Source organism: Papio anubis, chromosome 13, assembly GCF_008728515.1.
Source record: "Papio anubis isolate 15944 chromosome 13, Panubis1.0, whole genome shotgun sequence".
NCBI lineage: Eukaryota > Metazoa > Chordata > Mammalia > Primates > Cercopithecidae > Papio > Papio anubis.
In genome coordinates, this window is record NC_044988.1 from 91,760,869 (window position 1) to 91,787,674 (window position 26,806).

Below are 26,806 nucleotides of genomic sequence, written 5' to 3' on the forward strand. Positions count from 1 at the left end.
GTGGTACGCACCTATAAAACGAGCAAGTTGGGAAGCTGAGGCAGGAGAATTGCTTGAACCTAGGAGTCGGAGGTTGCAGTGAGCCGAGATCGTGCCACTGCACTACAGCCTGGGCAACAGAGTGAGGCTCCATCTCAATTAAAAAAAAAAAAAAAGTGCCATGATGCTGTTCACAGGTAAACATCTTTAACATTTGGAATATTTTTATAATTATAAACTGTATAACAAAAGAATTATTCATGATAACAAATATAAGTTATTGTATAATACATATTGTCATCATGAAGGTACTTGTTGATTTAAACTGGGAATTGAGAAATATTTTGGCTTTGTAAACTAACATCAGATGATTTTATATTTGGGTTGTTTTTTTATTTATGATAAGAATTTTCTGGCAATGGCAGTCGTATCTTATTTTAATAAGCCAGTATGTCTTGTTCCCCTTTAGCAAATTCAATAATCAAGAGACCATGTGCTGGGCATCGTGGCTCACACCTATAATGCCAGCACTTTGGGAGGCTGAGGCAGGAGAATTTCTTGAGGCCAGGAGTTTGAGCAACCTGAACAATACAGTAAGACTTTTGTCTCTACAAAAAAAAAAAAGCTGAGTTGGTTGGCATGCGCCTAGTCCCAACTACTTGGAAGGCTGAGGTAGGAGGATGGTTTGAGCCCAAGAATTTGATATTGTGCCACTGCCCTCCAGCCTGGGTGAGACAGCAATAGACCCTCGTCTCTAAAAAAAAAAAAAAAAAAAAAAGACCTTGTTGATCTAATCGTATCTAAAATAGTCTGTGTTTCTAAATAGGGATCTGCTTTGACATCTGATAGATGATTGATGAGTCCCTTTACATTTTTTTTTAAATCCCTCATTGGTATCAATGTACTGATTAAATTGGAAGATTCACATTCATATTGTAATTCAATAATCTGCTGTTTGCTTACTGTGCCAGAATATTTCTGATTTCAAGTTCAAATCAACAATACTTCATTATACTATATAAATATTATTTAATAACTAATGTTCATTTATCATTAATAATCCATTGCAACAAATTTGCTATTGATATGTAAGTACCATACTGATGAATTTAATATTCTTTCCTTGAGGAATGGGTGCCTTTTCCTAATTCACACAAAAGAACATGATGGGCGAGTAGGGATGACAGGGATAGTGTCTGATAATGATCACCCATGCCTTGCACAGGCCTTGAGCCACAGTAGACATTCAACACATATTTGTTGAATGAATAATAAAGAACTTCCAGGCCTCAAAACTTAAAATTGCATATATATGTTTTATTTTACCATACCTTCTAGAAATACTGCTGCACATTTAATGGGAAAATGTTGCATATATTCTTAGAACAACAGTTCTTAGTGACCAGCTAAAGCTTATTAAACTGTCACACAGCAGGAACCACTTGCCTCTCCCTTCGTTCTCTAAACACAGAGCATTTTTTCCAAAAAGAACGCCTTAGGAGGAAGAAGTTTTCACAGCTGTAATATATCATTAGAGGAACATCTTTGCAACCTGCCTAGAGAGTCATAAAGTTTAGTAATTTCTAATAAAAATCCAGTAAGATGGTAAGGTTTTGTGTAAGTAATCTCAAACAGAGCCTGAGACTCCTTAAGTAAGGAACAAGTGCACAGGCTAAAGAAAGCTATGTTATCATGGAAAGTAAACCCTTCCAAAACCTAAGGCTTTTGGGCTTACAAACAGCTGGCTCTCTATTTCTGGCTTGGGCTTCGCAATGCCAGAGACAGGCATGAGTTCACTGCCTGGAATCCCTTCATGTCATTTCCCTTTAAGGAAAACAGTCATTTAGAAGGTAGAAAAAGGCCGGGCGCGGTGGCTCAAGCCTGTAATCCCAGCACTTTGGGAGGCCGAGACGGGTGGATCACGAGGTCAGGAGATCGAGACCATAACACGGTGAAACCTCGTCTCTACTAAGAAATACAAAAAACTAGCCGGGCGAGGTGGCGGGCGCCTGTAGTCCCAGCTACTCGGGAGGTTGAGGCCGGAGAATGGCGTGAACCCAGGAGGCGGAGCTTGCAGTGAGCCGAGATCCGGCCACTGCACTCTAGCCTGGGCTACAGAGCCAGACTCCGTCTCAAAAAAAAAAAAAAAAAAAAGAAGGTAAAAAAAAAAAAAAAAAAAAAACAGCTCCAGAACCATTATTGATTCCACAGTTTAATTCAATCAGCATCTGTGAATGCCTTCTCTGTGCCAGGCATTGGAAGGACTCAGAGATGAAAAAGACATCTTTGTGATGATACTCACCCTGAGGCTGGGTATCTTACGGTCTATGGGAAGAGACAGACCATCTTAATCAATAACCTTCCCCGTCCACCACCATTCTGTCTGTCCTGGGGGCAACACCTCTCTCCTGAGATTTATAATAGCATCCTAACTTGCCTCTCTGCCTCCACTCTTCAAGCCCTCTGTAACCCATTCTCCATAAGACAACCAGAGCGATCTTTTTAAAAGTGTAATTATCTTGCTTTCTGTACATGTTGGCAGTGGTCTGGCCTCTGCATGTGGTCTGGCCCCCAAGTGTCTGCTGGCAAGGCAAGAATCAGACTGGAAACTCCCATACCAAGCCAGGCCCTCTGAAAAGCCACATCCTCAGTGGGTGAAACTGGAAGAAAACCCTCTGTACTTTGGCATTGCCTCAGGAAAGGGGAAATAAAAGGAATAAGTCTCTGCTCAGAATGTCTAACCATGATACCTTCCTATCCAACTATGGAGTTAGAATTCATCCTACACCTATAACCAAAAAAAAAAGTCTAACACCAAAAAATGTAGGTTTAAGTGTTCTGGGTAGTAGAGCCCCCTGAGGCATCTGTATAAAAGGAAGATTCTAACTTGAAACCTAAGCCTCAAAGAATGATCAGCAAGTAAAGTTCCAAGGAACATAAGATTACCGTCAAAAAAAGGCCTAACAGCTAAATCAGAATTCCAAAAAGAGAGAAGAGAAAGAGTGGATGAGAGACAGTATTTCCATAATTGATAAGATACCAAACCTCAGAGACAAGAATCCCAACAAATCCCAAGAAGAATAAGTCAAAAGAAATCCTCACCTAGAAATATCTTACTGACAGCAAAGACATCTAAGACAAAGGGATTTTAAAAGCAGCCAGAAAGAGACATTTTACTAGCAGAAGAAAAAATCAGACTGACAACTGACTTCTCAACAGCAAAAGTGGAAATGAAAAACCAGTGGCATATCCTCAAAGCACTGAGACTCTATAACTATCAACTTAGAATAGTATGCACAGCAACACTATTTTTCAAGAATGAGGAGGAAATGAAGGTAATTTTGGACAAATAAAAACTGAGTTTATTACAACATAGTATCTCACTAAAGGAACTTTTTTAAAAATTACTTTCAAGAGAAAGGAAATGACCCCAGAAAGTGGTCTGGGTTGTAAAATAGAAGAGCAAACAAAGAAAATGGCAAATGTGGATAAATCAAAAGGACACTGAGACTATATAAAATACCCATAATGTCTAATTTGTGAAGTTCAAAAAAGAATAAAATAAGATAGGACTAAAATATTGGACAATAAACGCATATATATCAGAAGTGATGTGGCCAAAATGAAAAAGCATACTAAAGATCCATGTGTCGTTAAAAAGAGAATAAAGATACTAACCTCAGGCTTTGTGAAATTATACACACACATTAAATTTTCTAGGGTAATCAACAGAAGAATAAAAATAGAATAGGTAACTTCCAGACTAGTGCAGGGAGAAAATGAACAAGAAAAAAAATTGATTACAAAAGATATGAAATCCACAATTACCGAAGAAATTTTTAACATAACTCTTAATAGGTCAGATAAAAATCAGGGCTATAAAATTTATATAATAAAATTCACAAGTTAATCTAACACACATATGTAAAATGTTGGACAAAAATTAGGGCTATAAAATTTATATAATGCAATTCACAAGTTAATCTAACATACATATGTAAAATATTGCTTTCAATAACTAGAGAATGCACATTGTTTTCAAGCATACATGGAACATCATTTGCAAAAACTGACCATGTGTTAGGCCATAAAGCAAAAACCTGCAAAAAAAAAAAAAAAAAAAGGTGGGAGGAGGGAGGAAGGAAGGAAAGAACATCCTCTAACCACAATGAAATTAAGTTAGAAATTAATAACAAAAAGATAAGTAGAAATAAACTTATGTGCTTAGAAATGTTTTTGAAACACAAATCTAAATAACCTATGGGTCAAGGAAGAAATCTTCATGAAAATGTAAAATGCATAGAACTACAAAGTGATTTTTTAAATACTGCATAATAAAACTCTTAGGTGTAGCTAAAGCAGTAGTTAGAGGCAAATTTGTAGTCTTGAGTGCTTTTATTAGCAAAGCAGTCAACTTAATGTTGGAAAAAGAACAACGAAACAAACCTCAAAAAGTAGAAGAGAAGAAGTAATAAAGGGCAGCAACCCATGAAATAGAAAAAAAGATACAATGGAGATGATCAATAAAGTCAAAAGTTGCTTCTCTGAAAAAACTAATCAAATTGAGATACATATAAAATATTTTAAATGACCCAAGGAAGGGGACTAAGCCTAGCCTGGGGCATGTGTGTGGGAGTCAGGGAAGATTTATGGAAAAGATGAGCTAAAACTTAATTCTTGAAGGATATGTAAAAGGTAGCCAAACAAAGGAAGGGAGCATTCAGAGAAGGAAAAAATGAACAAAGGTCAAGAGGAATAGCACAGCATGAAGGCTCAAGCAAACCACATGCAGTGTGGTGTCAGTAGGGCATTAAGTTCAAGGCAGGGAATATGAGAAATAAGCCTAGAGAAGGTTAGAGCCAAGTGTTAATTTTTTTAAATATTCAACTGAGTCTTCATTATGTACCTGGCACTTTACATGATTATAGCTTTTTATGCTGGCAATAAATAATTCCATGAAGTATGGCTGTATTATGCCCATTTTACAGATAAAGAAACTGAGTCTCAGAGTACAATATGCCAAAAGTTACACAGTGAGTTGTTTCAAACCCCTATCAGTCTAAAGCTCATGCTCTCAACCACCATGACATAATGCATCTTGGGTTGTGAAAAGCATCATATGGAGCCTTCATTAGGAGTCTGTTCTTCAGGAAAATATTCAAAATTTCCCCAAAAAAAGCAAAACTCATTCTTATGAAGAAAAGTTTAGAGTGCTGTTATAGCTTCAACCATGTTGCATACTACCTTATGCAACCAGAACAGGATTGCAGTAGCTACAGGTATCCAAGGAGCCAGTGTACCTGTAATGGGCAATATTTGCAATGCAAAATTAACAGGCGGCACAGAACTTCAGTTCCTAATGCATATTGCCAATTACTACCTAGGAAACAAGTACTGTTCAATGATGAGAACTGGATAAGCATATAGCATTTTTAACAGCTTTATTGAAATATCTTTCACATACCATACAATCAACCCATTTAAAGTGTACAATTCAATGGTTTTTAATATACTCATAGTTGTGCCACCAACACTACAATCAATTTTAGAACATTTTTATCACCTCAGAAAGAAACCTCGTAGCCACTAGCAACCACTCCCCGCCTCCCCCACCAAACTTCTCTCCTACCTCTAGCTCTAGGCAACCACTAATTTATTTTCTGTCTCTACAGATTTCCCTGTTCTGAATACTTCATATAAATGAAATCACACAATATGTGGTCTTTGTGCCTGGCTTCTTTCACGTAGGATAATGTTTTCAAGGTTCATCCAAGTTGTAGGATGTGTCAGTACTTCATTCCTCGTTATGGCTGAATAATATTCCACTGCTTGGATATACCACATTTTATTTATCCACCAATTGATGGACATTTAGATTGTTTCTACTTTCTGGCTATTGTGAATAATGCTACTATGAACATTAGTGTACAAGTTGTTATGTGCACATATGTTTTCATTTCTCATGGGTTTCTCTTGGGTATATATCAGGAGTGAACTGCTAGGATGTTTAACATTTGAGGAACTGCCAAACTGTTTTTTCAAAATGGCTGCACCATTTTACAGTCCCACCAAGAGTGTATGAGGGTTCCAATTTCTCCACTGCCTCGCCAACATGTACTATCTGTCTTATTTATTATAAATAACCCAATAGGTATGAAGTGGTATTTCACTGTGGTTTTGATTTTCATTTCCCTAATAGCTAATGATGGCAATGACATTTTAATGCAGCTCTTAATATAACCCCTTCCCCCTCTTTTTCTTTAACACCAGAGATATTTTGACAAAACCTAAGAAATCACCTATCAAAACTGGCTGGGTGCGGTGGCTCACGCCTGTAATCCCAGCACTTTGGGAGGCCAAGGCGGGCGGATCACGAGGTCAGGAGATCAAGACCATCCTTGCTGACACAGTGAAACCCCGTCTCTACTAAAAACACAAAAAATTAGCTGGGCGTGGTGGCAGGCGCCTGTGGTCCCAGCTACTCAGGAGGCTGAGGCAGGAGAATGGCATGAACCCAAGAGGTGGAGGTTGCAGTGAGCAGAGATCATGCCACTGCACTCCAGCCTGGGTGACACAGCGAGACTCTGTCTCAAAAAAAAAAAAAGAAAGAAAGAAAGAAATCGCCTATCAAAACTTTTAGCAATAAAACTTCCAAAGTATGTGAAACGCTTAAGCTTTACCTCTGCGTAGAAAATCAGGGATGACATAAGGAGTTAGAAGTAATGAGAAGGTCAAGGATGAGCCAGGTGCAGTGGCTCATGCCTAGAATCCCAGCACTTTGGGAGGCCGAGGTGGAAGGATTACTTGAGGCTAGGCATTCACGACTAGCCTGGGCAACATAGTGAGATACCACCTCTTTTTATTTATTTAAAAAATAAAAAAAGAAGGTCAAGGATAAAGAGAAAGCCAAGCATGTCTACTGAATACATTATTTGAAAATTAAAAAGAGTGAGTTTACATTTTGATATGGCTGTTTCAAATTAGGCCTAGTGGCCACACCAAAATAGCCATAGCAAAATGCCCTGCTTTGAACTATGCACTGATTATTAGAATTAAGTATTTGGGGAAGACAGGACAAACAGGTTGGAGGAGATTCGTTTGTTTCACTCTTTTCTCCAGTATTTGTCATTATATTCTTCAAAAGTAAGTGTTTATAGGAACCCTCACAGAGTTGAGCATAAATTGCTAAAACTATTTTGAAAAGCAATTTGGCCATATATTCCAAAAGCCTTAAAATGCATATTCCCTGTGGTCTAATTATTTCATTTTTGGAAAGTTATCTTAAGAAAATAATATCAAATATGCTGGGTGCAGTGACGCACACCTGTTATCCTAGCAATCTGGGAGGCTGAAGACAGAGGATCATTGAGGCCAAGAGTTCAAGACCAGCCTGGGCAACATATAGAGAACCAATCTCTACAAAAAAAAAAAAAAAAAAAAGTACATAAATTAGCTGGACATGGGGGTGCACACCTTTAGTCCTAGCTAGTTTGGAGGCTGGGGTGGAAGGATCACTTGAGGCCAGGAGTTCAAGGGTGCAGTGAGCTATGTTCATGCCGCTGCACTCCAGCCTCAGCAACAGAGTGAAACCTTGTCTCTAAAGACAAAAAAGAAAGAAAAAGAAAATAATATGAAATATAGGAAGGAATCACATTCTTGAATAATTTTTAATAAAAGGTTCAATCTAAACATTTAATGCCAGGAAAATAAATAATGAAATACATCCCACTGAATTAAATATTTTACAGCAATTAAAATGACATTGATGAAAAGTTGTATGGCAACGAAAAATGTTTAAATTATAACGTGGGTATTAATGTTAATGATATAATAAAATTATATCAGATTTGTAAAACAAAAAATATATATGCCCAGAAGAAATACTGGAAAGAAATGCTTCAACATGAAAGCAGTCATTGCATCTCAATTGTAGGGCTATAAATGTTTTAAAAATATTTTTTTCCAAATTTTTAAGCAATGTACAAGGATTATTTATATACGTGAGAAATGTGCTTTTTAAATAAAACTAACATCCAGGCTCAAAGCCCAGTCCTGCACTGAAGGACTTATGTAAACACTAACTTCTGATGGTCTTATTTCTTTTTTTTTTTTTTTGAGACGGAGTCTCGCTCTGTAGCCCTGGCTGGAGTGCAGTGGCCGGATCTCAGCTCACTGCAAGCTCCGCCTCCCGGGTTCACGCCATTCTCCTGCCTCAGCCTCCCGAGTAGCTGGGACTACAGGCGCCCGCCATCTCGCCCGGCTATTTTTTGTATTTCTTAGTAGAGACGGGGTTTCACTGTGTTCGCCAGGATGGTCTCGATCTCCTGACCTCGTGATCCGCCCATCTCGGCCTCCCAAAGTGCTGGGATTACAGGCTTGAGCCACCGCGCCCGGCCTGATGGTCTTATTTCTAAAGGGGCCAGGAACTCACACTCTCTTCAGAGGAGCAATACAGTCCACTAGAATAAGACCTGGCCTACAAGCCAGGAGAGCCAGCCTCTAGATCTAAGCTGTGTGCCTCTTGACACCTCTGAAGGGTGGAAGAGTTGAAAGAGAACAAACACTGATTGCGTACTGACTTCGCCATACATGTTACATATATGATTAACATGGAACAACCCCCTAAGTACCATGATGCCCCATGTGACAGAACTAATACGTGGTGGGGATTCAAACCCAAATCTATAGATGCAGGGACATCTATACAACAGAAATAATAAAATCTACCATACTTACTACACAAAGTCAAAGTCATGTTAGATAAATCTATGTGAAAGTTTCATATAAAATATCCAGTTCCAGGGACATGTAAAACTCTAAGGCTCTCCACACAACCTCTTAATTCACTAGGTATTTCATAGCACCTGAAGGTAGAATTATGTGTTTCTTCTGCCTTCTGAAGCTAACAAGTCAAAAGCAATTAAGGACTGTTTTTAGTGAATGAGAAGAAGACATTTTTTACTTGTAATGTAGATCATGCAAGGCAAATGATTATTTGGTAGACATTTAAATAACCAACAGTGGGAAATATTTACAATGCATATGAGATAAAAAGTAACCATAATATTTACAAACCAATAAGAAAAAACACAAACAAAACAACCCAAAAGATAAAATGAACAAAAAATAGATTCAGTCATTTCACAGATGAAGCAAGATAAATGACGAACTAACTTATGCAAATAAGTTTAACCTTGTTGACAATCGGAGAAATGTAAATTAAAAGAACACATTTTTACTTGTCAGTCTGACAAAGATACACAAGATGAATAGTATAGAGTATTGGAGCAGATACGCAAAAACACGCAGTCTCAAACCCTGCTGAGGGCAATTTGATAGTAACAATCAAAACGTAAAGTACATATGCCCCTTGACCCAACAATTCCTAGGAATTCATTCTACAGAAGTATTTGCACATATACATACTTAAAATGTCTGAAAAGGCCAGGTGCAGTGGCTCACACCTGGAATCCCAACACTTTGGGAGGCCAAGGGAAGCAGATCACTTGAGGTCAGGAGTTCAAGAGCAGCTCAGCCAACATGGTGAAATCCCGTCTTTACTAAAAATACAAAAATTAGCTAGATGTAGTGGCACACGCCTGTAATCCCAACTACTCTGGAGGCTGAGGCGTGAGAATCGCTTGAACCTGGGAGGCAGAGGTTGCAGTGAGCCAAGATAATGCCACTGCACTCCAGCCTGGGTGACGGAGTGAGACTCCATCTCAAAAAAAAAAAAAAAAATGTCTGAAGAGTGATGTTTATTGCACCACTCTTTGTAATAGCAAAGAAAACACATACAAACAACATCCATCAATAAATTGTGGTACATCCATAAAATTGACTATTAGGTTGTTAAAATGAAATGAATCTATGTATACTAACAGAGAAAGATGTATATGAGGTACTGATAAAAAAGCAGTTGCCAAACACTATATACACAGTATCACTGCAGCATTTTAAAAAATGAAATATCTGCTAGGTACAGTGGCTCACACCTGTAATCCCAGCACTTTGGGAGGCCGAGGCAGGATAATCACTTGAGCCCAGGAGACTAGCTTGGGCAACATAGCACAATGCTGTCTCTCTACATTATAAAAATATAAAAAATACAAAAAATTAGCTGGGCATGGTGTGCACCTGTAGTCCCAGCTCCTGGGGGGCAAGGGGAACTGAGGTGGGAGGATGGTTTGAGCCCAGGAGGCAGAGGTTGCAGTGAGCCCAGATTGCGCCACTACACTCCAGCCTGGGCAATGGAGCAAGACCCTCTCTAGAAAGAAAAAATAAAATATGTGTATATTTATATTTATATAAAGCATATATTTGTATCTCTACATATGATATCATGGTGGTAATTAGCACAGTTTACCAAATAGCCTGATTCTCCTCTTTACACCCTCATGGTGGGACCGCGCATCCCCCATCCCTCTGAGGTTAGCCACGGCCATGTAACTTGCTTCAGCGAATCAAATGTGAGCCAAAGTGATGCATCACTTCTGGGTAGACGTTTTAAAAACCAGTGCAAATTCACTACCACATGTTCTTCCGTCCCTCAGTGACTCATGGAAGGAGGTGTCATAATGGGAGACCGTGATCTCAATAACCAAGATGATGAGAGACCCCTGCTCCCCAACACCACCAGCCCCCATTGAACCCATAGCATGGGCAAGAAATAAACTTTGGTTGTATTAAGCCACTGCTATTTTGTGGTTTTTACTATAGCACAGTATAGCCATCCTGGTGCATACAAGAATAAGAAAAAAATCTGGGCCAGGCACAGTGGCTCACACCTGTAATCTCAGCACTTTGAGAGGCCAAGACATGCAGATCACAAGGTCAGGAGTTCAAGACCAGCCTGGTTAACATGGTGAAACCTTGTCTCTACTAAAAATACAAAAATTAGCCAGGTGTAGTGGCATGTGCCTATAATCCCAGCTACTTGGGAGACTGAGGCAGAAAAATTGCTTGAACCCGGGAGGCAGAGGTTGCAGTGAGCCAAGATTGCGTCACTGCACTCCAGCCTGGGCAACAGAGCAAGACTCCATCCCGAAAAACAAGAAAAAAGTCTGTAAAGATACATATTGGGATTCTGGTGTCACCTCTCAGAAATGGAATTAGAGGGAAAGAGGGAAAGGGAGGAGGATGGGGTAGGTGGTTTGCTTCAGTTTTTATTTTATATGCTTGGGAACTGTATAAATTTTTATAAGCACATATTGTTTCTGGAATTGGAATAAAGTTATTTATACACAATCTAAGATGTCCAAAAAAATGGTCCACTGTTGCTTTTTAAAATTCCAATAGCCCACAGTTCTGACACAATGAGAAATAGAATCTCCCAGTGAGTATAAGGAACAAAATAGGAAAATTGGCCTTCATCAGAGTTCTGGGCAGATGTACTGAGGAGCTTATTTGAAAAGCAAAGCTATACCCAGGGAAGACTACACAGGAGATAAACTGCCTATTCTCCCAGCTTCATTAAGGGTGTGAAGGTTTTATTCAGATGACAGAGAAGCATGTGGGAGAGGGAAGGAAGCCACCAGAAATGCCTGCTAGGACTTATAAAGCATTTATAAAAATTACTAGCTAATGGTTCAGAAACACCCAGGGAAACAAACATGCATGCAAATGGCAGTGGCAGCAGCTGGCAATGCACAATTTGATATGAGGAGGAAGGAGAGATCCAAGTCCACCTGGAATAGAGAAAGCTAATCATTCTCTCCAGCAAAACAATAACCTCTGTGGAGGAATCTCAGGGACATGACTCGGCTTCAGAGGAGCAACCACAAGGAAAGGAGGGGTTCAAACCTAATTAGAGGATGGCAAGCTGATCTGCCTGTTCACACCATCCATTTTTCTGTTATAAAATGTAATTAAGATGTCATAGAGATTCACCAGAGGGAAAGCCAAACCAACATGCATTCTTACTTTAAAGTGCCAGGCACTTTCAAGATGTTCTGACTTCATCCTCACAACAACTAGCTAGTATTTTATACTCAGTCTTAGAGATGAGGTAAAGCAACTTGTCAGGGGCATAGAGCCACTACGTGACCCAGGAAATGTGTATCTTTTCCACATAGCTGGTGGGTACGTTCATGTAGAATAACATCTGTTTTCCCTGTGAAACCCAAAGTCAAGATACTGATGTCACTCCAACAGCTAAAATGAGTTTCCCGTGGTGATGAATATAATTAACATACCAAGGTATGAGACAGGCCAGGCGAGGTGGCTCACGCCTGTAATCCCACCACTTTGGGAGGCCAAGGCGGGCAGATCATCTGAGGTCAGGAGTTCAAGACCAGCCTGGCCAACATGGTAAAACTCCATCTCTACCAAAAACAGAAAAATTAGCCGGGCATGGTGGCAGGCGCCTGTAGTCCCAGCTACTCAGGAGGCTGAGGGAGGAGAATCGCTTGAACCCAGGAGGCAGAGGTTGCAGTGAGCCAAGATCACCCCACTGCACTCCACCCTGGGCAACGGAGCAAGACTCCATCTCAAACAAACAAACAAAAACCAAAGTATGAGATAGGCACCAGGTCCAGAATGGAGACTTAAAAACATTCAATTAGACTCAGGAAACTTTAAAAGTATAATTGATTTAAAAAGAACAAAAACATGAAATCAGTGTTATTTTTAACATCTTAAACCTAGACTATATCAAGTTGACATTCACCCAAAATGCAACTGTCCCTTACACTGCAGCCATCTGTGAGTGGCTGTGTCATCTGCTGTATCCCCAAGATCCCAAATACAGCCTGGCACAAAGTAGATCTCAAAATATCTATTAGATGAGTCAGATTAGCTGGTCATACCTGCTCTGACTAACCAGTAACCTACATATATGGACTACATTTAATATTAAATTTCCCCCCCCCTTTAAGAAAAAATAGATCAAATAACCAATGCCTGCAATTACATGATAGAAAGAAAAGAATCAACACTAACTGAATACCTACAGTGTGCCAAGCACTGGGTTAAGGACATTTACATACATTCCTTCATTTACTCTCACAAAAATTATGTGAGATAGATAGCACTAGCCCATTGCTACAACTGAAGAAACTGAGTCTCAGAGAGGTTCTATATTTAGTACAGAGTTTAGTCACACAAGCAATCAGAGGCAAGAATTTTAACCCACATCTGTCTGATTTCAAAGCCCATGCCAACTACAAAACACAACACTTCCCCTTGAGAGAAGGCACTTAAACAGTGGTCGATTACTTTCACAATATGTTCAAGAACAGATTTAAATAAAAAATAAAACATATGATTGAATTTTTGTCTTAAACTTCTGCTGATACAAAACCATCCAAAACACTACCAAAATTGTGGCACAAATACTGTATGTTTCATAACACAGAAAACAGCCTAACCATTACAACACCTGCTTAAAAACACACGAGCATGATTTTAATTTATAGGAGTTATAGAGCTTGAATGTGAGCCCCTTGAATTTATTGTCTTTTAAGGGATTGTTTAAGGAGTTGGTATGGATTCATGAAGCTATTACCCAGATTGTATGGTTCAAATAACAGTGGTAGTGAATTGTGATTTTTATGTTATGACAAGTTTAATTGCAAAGGAAAAATTCCAATAGATTAGACATTAAAATAACATATCTGTGAAAGGAGAACATTTGATGGAGTAGGGCATACAGTGTTTTTAAATATGGTGCTATTTTTTTAAAAATGGGCAGTAAGCCGCAATGGTGATCATTGAAAATAGAAAGGGAGGAAAGATTAGACTACCCAATATTTCATTTTATACTCTACCTTCTTCCAGAAGGAATCCGAGACAGAAAGATTCAAATAGCAGGCTCACATTCCACAGAGGAGGAAGGCAACCCGGCTAGTCAAATGGCACAGGAATCACATCTCCCCTGTGGGCAGCAGCAAGACAGGATTTGGAAGGCACAGGCACCAAATGCTCCCTCTGCCAGGCAGGATATATTTCAGTGTGTTTTATTTTAAGTCCTATTTGCATTATTGCTCTCCTGATTCTGACCAACTCCAAGGTCACTTGAGTTATGGTCAAATGAGGAATGGGAAGGTTAAGAAGTAGAGAATCATAAAACACTTAAAAGTGGGTTATGGAACAAAAAAAGACTACTGTTTGAACCCTTTCTCATTTACTTGCTGTGCCCACCTCAGTTTCTTCTGTTGTTACTTAAGAATAGTAATGATGATACTGATGATAATAGAATAACTCCTTGCCCAATGGTTTTTAGCAAAGGATTAGCAAAGAAGAACCTATATGATTGAAAACTGGCTACAAGTTCAGGCCCTGGATGGCTCTGCCACTGGTTATTATGTGGCCACAGGCTGGCTCTGTACCAGCCCCTCTCTAAGCCTCAGTTCCCTCATCTGTAAGTTGAAGATGATAATGCAGTCTATTTTAGAGAGTTGTTGCAAGGATTAAATAAATAATGCATAGTAAATACTCAGTACAATTTTTTTTTTTTTGAGACAGAGTCTCACTCTGTCACCCCGGCTGAAGTGCAGTGGCGCGATCTCAGCTCACTGCAACCTCCACCTCCCAGGTTCAAGCAATTCTCATGCCTCAGCCTCTCAATACAATTTTTCATGAGCATAAAACAGTACAATGCCTTGCACATAACCCATATTTAATAAACAGTAACTAATATTATATAAATTGTAAGTAGGATGATATAGTAACTGTATACTTGTTCTAAAGAAAGGCTGGATAAATTTCAGGGAACAATGCCTGATTTGGAGTCTCTGAAACAAAGACTTTATACTGTAACAGATCTCAGGACAGGGGCTTATTCAAACCATCATCAACAAAGGTCCTGCTGTGAAATCTCTCAGAGACCTCATTCACATTAGCTGGCGACCATGGCACCACTGCATACATATGCACAGTGTGTACATACCTACATCTCCACGGAGGGCAGCTGACAACAAACGTGGCATCTACTCTCTATGGTGTCTTTCCTCTAAGCTGTTTTTTAACGAGGGTAGCAAAATGACAGAAGAATCCAGGGGGATGGGGAGTCTTCACAGGACAGGAAGAAGACCATACAAATCCATAAACATTGAGCATCTGCTGTGAACCAGAAATCATGCCTTTCTTTCATGGTGCAACTTTAGTGGTGACTCTGTAGACATGATTTTGCTATTTGAGAGTAACTCCAGTCTTGTCTACAAGTTTACAGAGCTAACATCTGTGATTCTTCCCTTTCAGAAACAAATTTAACATTGTGGACACAGTTAAATTAGACCTGGCCAGAACGGGTATGACTGCAAACTGAATCATCTGAGGGCTGGCATGGTTCACCTGGGACTGAAGGAGAGTGGGCAAGGGAGGCTGGGTCTATATATGGCAAGCAATCTGTGATCAAATTCAGTCAGAAGCGCAAGCTTCTTGGCATGGCCTTCAACATGCTCTGTGATCTGGATCCTTCTTCATTGCTCTCTACTCCCCCACATGCTCCCTAAGCTGCCATCATCCCATCCTGCATATAAAACCTGGTCCATACTGCCTGCCTTGTTGTTTCTACTCTGTATGGAACGTCCTTGACTCACTCACCTCCCAGACCAAACTGTAACTGTCTGTTTGCATTTATTCTTCCTCCTACACCAGGAGCTCCTGGACGGCAAGGAGTATATCCTGTTCACATCTACATCTGCAACCTCCAGCCCAGCGTTTACCAATAGAGAGCACAGAATTGAAGCCTGGTTTCAAATGGAATGCCTATTTCAAATGCTAGCTCTGTCCCTTACTAGCTGTGTGGCCTCGAGTAAGTTAACCTCTGTGTACTTCAATTTTTTCATCTGTAGAATGGACACAATAAGGCACTTACTTTACTGAGTTGTTGAGAGAATCAAATAATTGTATACATGTAGCGCACTTAAAATGCACCTGGAACAGAGTAAGAACTAGATAAAGATTTATTATCGTGTTGTTGTTGTTGTTGTTGTTAAATATATGTGGAATAAAGAAAAGTGAAAAAGGAGCCAGGGTGGTGGCTCATGCCTGTAATCCCAGCACTTTGAGAGGCCGAGGCAGGTGGATCACTTGAGGTCAGGAGTTCAAGACCAGTCTGGCCATATCATGGTGAAACCCCATCTCTATTAAAAATACAAAAAGCAGCCAGGAATGGTGACATGTGCCTGTAATCTCAGCTACTCTGGAGGCTGAGGCAGGAGAACTGCTTGAACCTGGGAGGCAGAGGTTGCAGTGAGATTGCAGTGAGCCAAGATCGCACCACTGCACTCCAGCCTGGGTGACAGAAGGACACCCTGTCTAAAAAAAAAAAAAAGTGAAAAAGGAAGGGAGATTGTGTGCCCTGCGGCTGCGCAAACTTCCAAATTCACATGCTGGCTCAGTCCTACACTGCTGGAGTGGACAGTGATACATAGCCCTCCACTATGTACCCATAAAAGGAGACAGCTTTCACTCTGGTTGGTATTCTTATTTCTTACCTGGGCTACCCATTCACTCCCACCAAAGCCAGCCACCTGAGTACTCTCCAACCCCACAGCAACACAGCATGGTATGCAAGAGGTACTGTTGCTCATACCCTTGCACCACAGCCCCCAGTGGGAGTTCTTGCTCCTAGAACGTCAGCGCTGGGAGTTCAAGATGATCTCATCCAATATCACCTTATAACAGACGGGGAAAGGCAGGCATAGGAAAGGTCATGTGTTTGCACTTTGTTAGTACCAGGGATATAAATATATGTTACTTTTCACGCAGTCAACTTTGTAGGAGGTACTAAGAATACTATAATCGTAGTTTAAAGCAGGAAGTAACTTTAAAGTTTAGCTACTTTGGCACTTTTCAACCTCCACACTCTAGGGTGTCAAGATGTGATGTAAGCTCTGTTGCAAATATTCCATAATTCATTCGATGAATATTTATTGAGCACCTAGAATGTGCTGTACATTAGGGACATAAGTCAGATACCACCACCCCTGCCCTCAGGACTTCATGCACTAATGAGGAAGGGTGATAGTAATACTCACAAGCCTAATAGTAGGCTAAATGTTGCTTTTTTAATTTTCAGTTTTCTTTTTAGAGACAGGGTCTTGCTCTGTCACCCAGTGACACAATCATAGCTCACTGCATCCTCGAGCTCCTGGACTCAAGTGATCCTCCCACTTCAGCCTCCCAAGTAGCTGGAATTACAGGCATGAGCCACCACACTCAGTGAATTACGTTTTAAAATATACTAGAATCAACATCTCCACCTATATGCCACCTATATGTGCTCTCTGAGTGGGAAAAAAAGGCAGGGTTAGAGGTGGAAGAAGCAATTACAGGTAGTGCCCTGGAAAAAGCCTTCCCCCTGGGGTTGACCAGTGCAACAGTCTCACGTAGATCAACATTACCATTATGCGGCTACCAAAGTAGAGAGACTGGAAACCACTGAACTAGCTCTGCCCGCCCCTACTTTACAGATAAGCAAACTGAGGCCTGAAGGGTTTAACTGACTTGCCCTGATAAATGGAAGAACGTTAAAATTCCGTTAATCGCTCACATAGCCTTCCTCCCCCAAACAGGTCCAAATCTCATCGCATGGCACATGATCTGATCCCTGCTCATTTCTGTAGCCCCATCTCTCACAATTCCACCTCCCACACTATGATCCAGCCATACTGAAAGTCCTGAAAGGTCCTCTGCTTTGCCCAGACATCTAAAGTCTATGGCCTGCAACCAGAGATCTAAAGTCTATGGCCCCTAAATAACTCCAGTTCATTTTCAGCACTCAGGACTCAGCTCGGGTTCATCTCCTCCAGAAAGCCCTTCCTGGGTGCCCCTCTCTATCTCCTGCAGCATTTCTACTTTCACACAGAAACACTCATCACATAATGTATTCATTCATTCAACAAATATTTATTGAGCAACTTCTATGTGCCAAGCACCTGTGGGTACAGCAATAAACAAAACAAAGCCCCTGCCCTCATGGAGCTTACATTCTAGTGAGGGAAACAGACAATAAACAGCAATACATAATATAATGCCAGGTAAAGTTTAGTATTATGGAAAAAAAAAATACCAAGGGCTGGAGACTGATGGGAAAGGTATCATCTAAAGAACTGACAAGAGTAAGCCATGCAAATAAATGAAAAAGGAGCATTTCAGGATGCAGCAGCAATGGCCCTGTAATGACCGCAATTATTCCTTTACTTGTGTTTTATTCCCTATTGAACTATAAAGTCCTTGGGCACAAGGGTCACATCTTAAATATGTTTGATTCCCAGGGCCCAGCAAAGAACTTGGCACCTCCACAGTGGACATTTACAGAATGAGTGAATGAACCTGGGCTGGGATGTATGAGTCCATCTGGCCCCACCTCTCCTAGCAAACAAGATCTGGCCTGCTTCATGTCTCTCTCTCCCATAGGGATAAGCTAAGTGGAGGCCCCACTTGGGCCAGTCTGCCTAGCCTGACTCCATAGCCTGGTTTTATTAGCTGGATTCTCCCTTCATTAAGACCACGGCACTGACAAGTTGTCCAGTTGTACCCTTTTCTAGCCCTCATATCTCTGGCCTGGACCTGGGACCCTGCCTAGAAACCAAGATACTTTAGAACTGAGAGCCTGCCCTTGTTTTTCCCGTTTCCCCAGCATGAAATTTCCCCTCTGAATCCCAAGCCCCAAGGCTGGGGGCCCAGACACTTGGAGTCAGACTTCCCCAGTGGCTAACCCCTGTCTACATGGAAGTTGGTTCTGCCTGATCCTTGACTTCCCTCCAAACCAAATGCACTTTTTCCTACTGGGACATCAACCCTCTGACTACATCAATCCTTTCTGTGCCCATCTCTCTGTATGTTCCAACTTAATGAAACCATTACCATACCAAACCATTACCATAGCCAAGGCACAGGACTAAGTACCGGAGTCCTCTGTTACCTGCGGCAGATCCCTGTCACCACTGGCTGTGTCCACACTCAGCTATCCTTAACCAAACTCCTGACACTCCTGAAAGCACATTAAATACCCTATATGCTGCAAATAAAGTCAAATGGCTTTATCCACTCAGCCAACTGCAATAGACATCTCTATAGTCACTGGTGCTTCATCCCATCCCCTGCCAGTCTAAAACGGGCTCGGGGATGATAACTCATGTCTTCATTCACCCTTTGATTCACCACTTACTGACATCTTCTGTATGCCAAGCCTGGAATATAAAATACGGTGCCTACACTGACGATGATGACAGTGGTAGTGCTGGTTGTGGTGATGATGGTGGAAGAAGTGAGAAAGGAGAGAGTGGTAACATAAGTTACCATTTATTGCAGACTTGTGCTATAAAACACTTAAGCAGTGAGTCTTCTAATGCTAACAAGATGATGAGATAAGTAAAATTGGCCTCACTTTACAGAGGAGGTAATAGGCTAAAGAGGTGAAGCAACTTACTCAAGGTCACACAGCTAAGTAGCAGAGTGTAGTGAGACCCTAGGCCTGTCTGCCTCCAAAATAAAAACTGTTCCTCTGCCCAAGAGTCACACAGCAAGTGCTAAACAAATATAACTTCAATGAAGAAGTGAGAGAGCGGGTCCGAGGCCCCAGGGGCTTACAAGCTGGTGGAGGAGACAGACATACACAGATCTACAAGCAGAGGTAAATGCTGATGGCTGAGACATATAAAGAGCTGCAGGGGAGCCAGAGGAGTGAGTGGCTAACTTGACCTGGAGGGGTCTGGGGGAGCCCTCTTGGAGGAAGTGATTTTGAGTAGGGGGTAGGCCTTGAAGGATGAGCGGTTTGCGGCTGACAAGCAGGCCCGAGCGTGGTGCACCGCAGGAGCTCAGCCCTCGCCCGCCGACCTGACCTGGGCCGTGCCGAGACCTCTGAGGTTGTCCTGTCCACCCCACTGTGCCTACGCGGCCGGGCCGGGCCTCACCTCCTTCCACTTGAGTTGGCGGATGCTGATCTTCAGGGCATCCAAGGAGGTCCTGGCCTTGGAGCTGTCCACGGTGACAGGCCGCTGGGAGCCGTTCTCGCCGGAACCGTGGCCTGAGCTCCGCTTGCAGCTTCGGCCCTTGCCCCGGGGCTTCCCGTGAGGGCAGAGGCCCTGCACCGGCTTCGGCTTGGACGGGGGCAGCGTGGGCGGCGGCCGCTGAAGCACCTGGGTGTCCCCCTCCTCGGCCGCGCTGGGCTGCGCCGGGGCCGGGGCCGGGGCCTTGGGCTGCTCCTCCCCTGCCTTGCGCTCCGGTTCCCCGGCCGCGCCCGCGTCCACGCGGACCTGTTCCGCCACCGTCTCCGCTGTGGCCTCGGCCTCAGCTTTGGCCGCCGCTTTGGCCGCAGCCACCGCCTCCGCCTCCCACCGGGCCGCCAGCTCGCTCTCGGAGCTGCCCCGCCGCATGGCGCTCAGGGCTGGCGCCAGTGCCAGTGCCGCCGCCGCCGCCGCCGCCGCTCCGCCGCCCCAGCCCGCCACCAAACTGCCGCCGCTGCCGCCGCTGCCACGCTCTCCCCGCCCGAGCCCGTTGCCATGATCGCTCAGGCTCGGGTTGACAGCGGCAGTCACCGCCTCGAGACGGGGTCCGGGAAGGGACAATCGCCGGCAGAGCCCCGGCGACCTCATAGGCGAGGCTGCCCACGTGACCCTGCCAGTCACAGAGGCAGCGGCGGCCATGTTGGAAGAGGGCAAACAGCCGCCAGGACCCGCCCACCCCGCGGATGCGCTGGACTTCTGGGCCGCAGAACTCGGAGTGGCGAGGAGAAGCGGGAGAGCAGATTGAGTCCGCATAGGGCTCCTGAGCCTGGGGACTGGGAGTAAAAACAGCTATCTCAAGCAGGAGGCTCAGTCCCCGCCAGTCGCTGGTATAACTCTCGATAGGACGGAGAAGGAGCTCCCCAATGGTACCCTTCTCAGTGCGATGGCTGGGAACCTCTTCAGTGCGATGGCTGTGACCAGCCCAGGCCCTAGGGGAGCAGAGAGTGTTCCGCTGAAGAAACTCTCTGCTGGTCCTTTAAGCGCCCGCAGATAAGAGGGGAGGCACTTTTCCCCGTTCTCAGGGAGCTCCCGATGGGATGAGGAAGCCATGGGCATGGGTAAGCCCCCTACAGATTCCCACTCGAGTTGAGGATATTAACGATTTTTTCGTTTTCTTTTCTTTCTTTTATTTATTTATTTTTTTTAGACAGGGTCTCCCTCTGTCGCCCAGGCTGGAGTGCAGTGGCGCGATTTCGGCTCACTGCAGCAGCCTCAACTTCCAGAGCTCAAGCGATCCTCCAACCCCAACCTCCCGAGTAGCTGGGACTACACGAACGCACCACCATGCCAAACTAGGTTTTGTGTTTCTCGCAGAAACGTAGTTTCGCCATGTTGCCCAGGCTGTTCTCAAACTCCTGACCTCGGGTGATCGGTCAGCCTCGGCTTCCCAAAGTGCTAGGATTACAAGCAGAACCACCGCGTCCAACCTGACTGCTTTCTCTTTTCTTTCTTTCTTTTTTTTTTTTTTGTTGTTGTTTTTGTTTGTTTTTGTTTTGTTGTTGTTGTTGTTGTTGTTGTTGTTACAGAGTTTCGCTCTCGTCGCCCAGGCTGGGATGCAATGGTGCGATCTCTGCTCACTGCAGCCTCTGCCTCCCGAGTTCAAGCGATTCTCCGGCCTCAGCCTCCTGAGTAGCTGGGATTGCAGGAGCCGGCCACCACGCCCAGCTAATTTTTGTGTTTTTAGTTGAGACGGGGTTTCACCATCTTAGCCAGGCTGGTCTCGAACTCCTGACCTCAGATGATCCACCTGCCTCAACCTCCCAAAGTGCTGAGATTACAAGCGTGAGCCACCAAGTTCAGCCTGATTGCTTTTTCTTCTATCACTTTTTTTATTGTGGTAAAATATACATAACAAAATTTGCCATTTTAGTGTACATTTCAGTGGCATTCTGTACACTCACATTGTTGTGCAACCAGCACCACTATGGGTCTCCGGAACTCTTTTATCTTCCCAAACTGAAACTTTGTGTCTGTGAAACAATAAGTCCGGATTCCCTTCTGCCCTAGTCCCTGGGAAACACTATTCTACTTTCTGACTATGAATTTGACTATTCCTGGCCCCTCATATAAGTGGAATCATGTAGTATTTGTCTGGCTTATTTCACATAGCATAATGTCCTCAAGGTTCCTCCATGTTGTAGCATGAGTCAGAATTTCACTCATTTTTAAGACTGAATAATATTTCATCGTGTGCATTCACCACCTTGTTTTTATCCATTCATCTGTCAATGGACATTTAGGTTGTTTCCACCTTTTGGCTATTGTGAAGAATGTCGGTTCACATTGATATACAAATACCTGTTTGAGCCCCTGCTTTCCATTTTTGGGAGTTGCCATCATTTTAAAGCTAAACCAAGGAGAAAGCTCTCCCCTCCCGCCTGAGGGAGCCACATTTGTTTTTTTAGGAAGTGGGGTTGAGAAGGTGTAACAGCGCCCCAGACTGACCACAGCGGCCAGGACTGCACACAGGGGAACTTTGCCTCGCTCGGCACTATAGGGTGAAAGAAGCACAGAAGTTGTCAAGGAACGTGGCCCCTCTTCCTTTCTCATCTCCCCAGGTGTCTTGTTTCTTTGCTTTAGTCCAGGGGTTTCACTTGCTGAATAAACTGCCTTGAAATGTCCTAGTCATAAACTTAAGAGGTCCAAACCTCCTTTTTAGCAGCAGAGGGCGCTCGCATCTGTTCCCTTCATGACTTTATTTCAGAGTTTCTGTAAGTATGGTTGTCTGGGCACTTGCATGGGAGCAACCTGGGGTGTTTATTTAAAATGCAGGCTCCTGGACCCCACCCCCAGAGACTTTGATGCAGCACATCTGGGTAGACCTGGGAATCTGCATGTTAAGTTAGCTCCTCCTCTGATTCTAAGGCAGCGGAGGCAAGAACCACTCATGGAGTCTGTTTCAAGTCCTCTGGAAATACTTGGAGCTGTCCGTGGTACTAGTAAGAAGGCCTCACTGTCCCCCCATCTCTCTCCACGAACCTACCCCCAGATCCTGTCCCTCCTCCTGGTGTCCCTGATCTCAGCAAGTGGCACCACCTTCATTCAGTCATCCATGCTTGAAATTTGCTCTTATCCCTCTCCCTGGCCTGCTAAAGCCAGTCTATCGCCAAGTATTAGAGGTTTTATATTGAGATCTCGCTCTCTGGGCCAAGTGCGTTGTCCCACGCCTGTAATTCCAGCACTTTGGGAGGCCGAGACAGGCGAATCACTTGAGGCCAGGAGTTTCAAACCAGCCTGGCTAACATGGTGAAACCCCATCTCTACTAAAAATACAAAGAAGGCCGGGCGCGGTGGCTCATACCTGCAATCCCAGCACTTTGGGAGACCGAGGCAGGCGGATCACGAGGTCAGGAGATCGAGATCATCCTGGCTAACACAGTGAAACCCCGTCTCTACTAAAAAATACAAAAAATTAGCTGGGCGTGGTGGCGGGCACCTGTAGGCCCAGCTACTGGGGAGGCTGAGGCAGGAGAATGGCGTGAACCTGGGAGGCGGAGCTGCAGTGAGCCGAGATCGCACCACTGCACTCCAGCCTGGGCAACACAGCTAGACTCCATCTCAAAAAAAAAAAAAAAAATTAGCTGGGCAGGATGGTGTGTGCCTGTAATCCCAGCTACTCAGGAGGCTGAGGCACAAAACTCATGAACCCAGGAGGCAGAGGCTGCAGTGAACAGAGATCACGCCACTGCATGCTTAGGCAACAGAGCAACACTCGAGAGAGAGAGAAAGAGAGAGAGACAGAAAGCTCCTCTTTCTTATCTATCTCTATCATCACTGCCCCAATTCAGGCTTCTACCGTTAGCCTGCCTCCAGTCTCTGCCACACACCCACCCATTCTCCACCCCAGACCTGCCACTCTCCTGCTTAGAAACCTCCCCTGGTTTGTGACCATCTACAGAGAAAGTCCAAGAACATTGATTGTCCTAAGAGGCCCTTCCTGATTACAATTTCTGAAATCACCCCCCCTCTCCCTGCCTCTATGCCTTTGTAAACACTGTTCCTTCTGTTTGGACTTCCCTTCTTCCTGTCTCTTCTTAGACAAACTTTTCCCAGTGCTCTAGGCAGAAATAGTTACTCTTTGTGCTCTTCTATTCACACCCATAATTATCCACAACTCTCAACCCTGGTCTGTCTGTCACACTATCTAGAAATCATCTCAGCCTCCACTATTAGTCTGGGCAAGAACAAATCTTGTCTGATTCATCTCTGTATCCCCATCTCCTGATTCTTGAACACAGTGGCCCTTGCTTTGTTCATGGTAGTATGAACAAAGTAGTATGGATGTATTAATGAATGAGTCATTTTCAGCCTCATATGTCAAATCTGTAAGGACAATCCCATATAGAAATATTCATTTTGGCTTCACATCCTGAGACCTCTTCTGCTTCAGGGCCTTTGCACATGCCCTTCCCGCTGCCTTTCCTTAGATCTCTGGCTACTGCTCCTTCAGCATTCAGTATAAATGATACATCTGCACAGATACCTCTGATCTCTCTATCTAAGTCAGATTTATTCAGATGAAATAATGATGCAAGAGAGGAAAATAGGAAGTATCTTGAGGGAATATATGATTAAGTGCCAATGAGGCAAAGAGTAAAAAATAAAATTCATCCAATAGCTCAAGAAATAGATAATTTACTGTGAATTAGAAAGCCAGACCAGGCTTCCTATAAAAGAGAGACTATAAACTGAGTATTCGAGGTGGAATAGGAATCAGGTCAATAGAAAGTTAGGCGGGGTAGTCATTGCAGAACTATGGATAGGGCTGCTGCAGTCATGCAAGGGACCTTGTGGTCGTTGAAATCCAATGGGTGCAAAGCCTCACCCATCAAGGCTTTGTCCATGGGATGGGGGTGCTTTTGCCCATTGACTTAAAGACTCCCAGGGCTCATGGAGGCCCTGTACCGAGAGGGAAGGTGAGGAAAAGGTGAAGCAAGATTTAAGAAGGGGATAATCATCTACTTCTTCAAGGGCGCAGGAAGCAGACTGGACCGGTTGAAACACAAGCCTTGGAGGAAGGGAGAAAAGAAAGGAAACAAGGCCCACTTGAGCCCGACTGTCAGGTCTTTGAATACCATGGCATCCTTGACTTCTCGGAAATTCTAACGTGTTAGTGGAAAATCCAAACCCACACGAGACTCCTCCAAGAAAAGCTTCAGCTGTGTCTGCTAAGAAGTAAAAGCAGGTTGGATTTCAGGACTAGGATTACTTCCAAAAAATACACAAATGTGAAAATAAAGTTCTCTGGGAGTTCTCTCCTTTTCCTTCCCAGCACTCAGTATAGTTTACAGTTGGAGTGTTACTTGTTTGTTTAGTTGTTATAGCCTGTCTTGCCAGCCAGGGTCTGGGTACCAGAATATACAGGGTGCATTGTTCTTGTTGACCACAATATCCCAGTGCCTAGTTCAGTACCTGGCAGAGAGTAGGCATTCTGGAACTGTTTCTTGAATGAATGAATGAATGAAAAATTAGACTGCCCAGATATTCAACAATTAAAAAATGGTTAAGTGAATTACAGCAAATGCTGTCAATGACAGCTTCAACCGCTTAGGAAAATGTTGATGATGTAACATTAAGGGAACTGGTGCAAGCATTGCAATTACAATGCTTAAAAAATGCTCTGCGTAAACAGGGCCTGAAAGAATATAGAGACAAATGAGAACAGCTGTGGTGCTGGAGACATGCGATCTTGCTTAAAAATTTCCACTCAGTTTTGCCAAACCGTAACAACCTTGTGGCTTTTCATATCCTTGAACCCTGAAATCAGTCTCATTTCTAGAGATTGCTGATAAGAGTCGGAAAGACAAAGCTTTAGGTAGTAATCTGTTACTGGTGAGTAACCTCTCTGCGACAGGCACTGTCCTAAGCATTTTGCATACATCATGTCGTTTAATCTGTAAAACAGCTCTGGGATGGGTCCCATTGTTAATCACATTTTACAGATGGTGAAGGAAATTGCTACTACTCTGAGAAGAGAAGGCACTTGCCCAAGTCACAGCTAGTAAAGGCAAAGACAGGATTCAAACTCAGAGTCGTCTGACACCAGCACCAGGTCCCGACACCCACACTCATTTCCACACCAAGCCTTTGTCCACAAAAATACTCAACATACATTTAAACATCAGCGAGTTTAATCCTCAGCTCTGTGAAGATTATATGCAGAGAAAAACACTGGAGACAAATATGCCAAAATATTAACAGTGGTTATTCTGGGTGATGGAATTAAGGGTGACTTATTTTCTTCCTTATTCTTTTCTATAATTTCCACATTTTCTACAATGAGTATGCATTGCTTTGATAACTGGAAAATCAATGTACTTTTAAATTAAAATTTTACCTTAGTTGTTGTTATTTCTCAATGCTCAGAGCGTTCTTTCTGTAATAGAAGTCTGACCATGTCAGTCCTCTGTTTAAAACCCTCCTGGGGACCCCTGAAGCTATGGGAAGGAGCTTGTTTTGTTTTTGTTTTTGAGACAGGGTCTCACTCTGTTGCCTAGGCTGGAGTGCAGTGACACGATCTCCACTTACTGCAACCTCTGCCTTCTGGGTTCAAGCGATTCTCATGCCTCAGTCTCCCGAATGGCTGGGACTATAGGCGCTCACCAACACATGGGCTAATTTTTGTACTTTTAATAGAGACAGGGTTTCGCCATGTTGGCCAGGTTGGTCTCAAACTCCTGACCTCAAATGATCCACCCATCTCGACCTCCCAAAGTACTGGGATTACAGGCTTGAGATACTGCGCCCAGCCGGGAAGGGGCTGGTTTTGACACTGACCTCATCATGTCTTTATCACTCCCATCTCATCTACATCCCAACACCTTGTCTCTTTCCCCCAGATGGACCTGCTGTAAAATGAACTTTTACACTTG

The 26,806-nt window shown here is 43.2% G+C and overlaps 1 protein-coding gene and 1 long non-coding RNA gene across 2 annotated transcripts in view; one reads left to right on the plus strand and one right to left on the minus strand.

Annotated features, from left to right (window-relative positions):
* Positions 1 to 20,754, minus strand: part of TTLL11 (tubulin tyrosine ligase like 11) — a 274,108-nt gene extending 253,354 nt beyond the window's left edge. Inside the window, exon 1 of the mRNA XM_003911285.4 lies at positions 19,842 to 20,754. Coding sequence (XP_003911334.3) covers positions 19,842 to 20,687 — 846 coding nt within the window. The 5' untranslated portion in view covers positions 20,688 to 20,754. The remainder of the gene's footprint in view (positions 1 to 19,841) is intronic.
* LOC103878111 lies at positions 20,605 to 25,213 on the plus strand. Its single transcript, XR_638110.4, has 2 exons — positions 20,605 to 20,992; positions 24,906 to 25,213. It is a non-coding gene; the product is annotated as an uncharacterized LOC103878111 (long non-coding RNA).
* Positions 25,214 to 26,806: the final 1,593 nt, after the last annotated feature.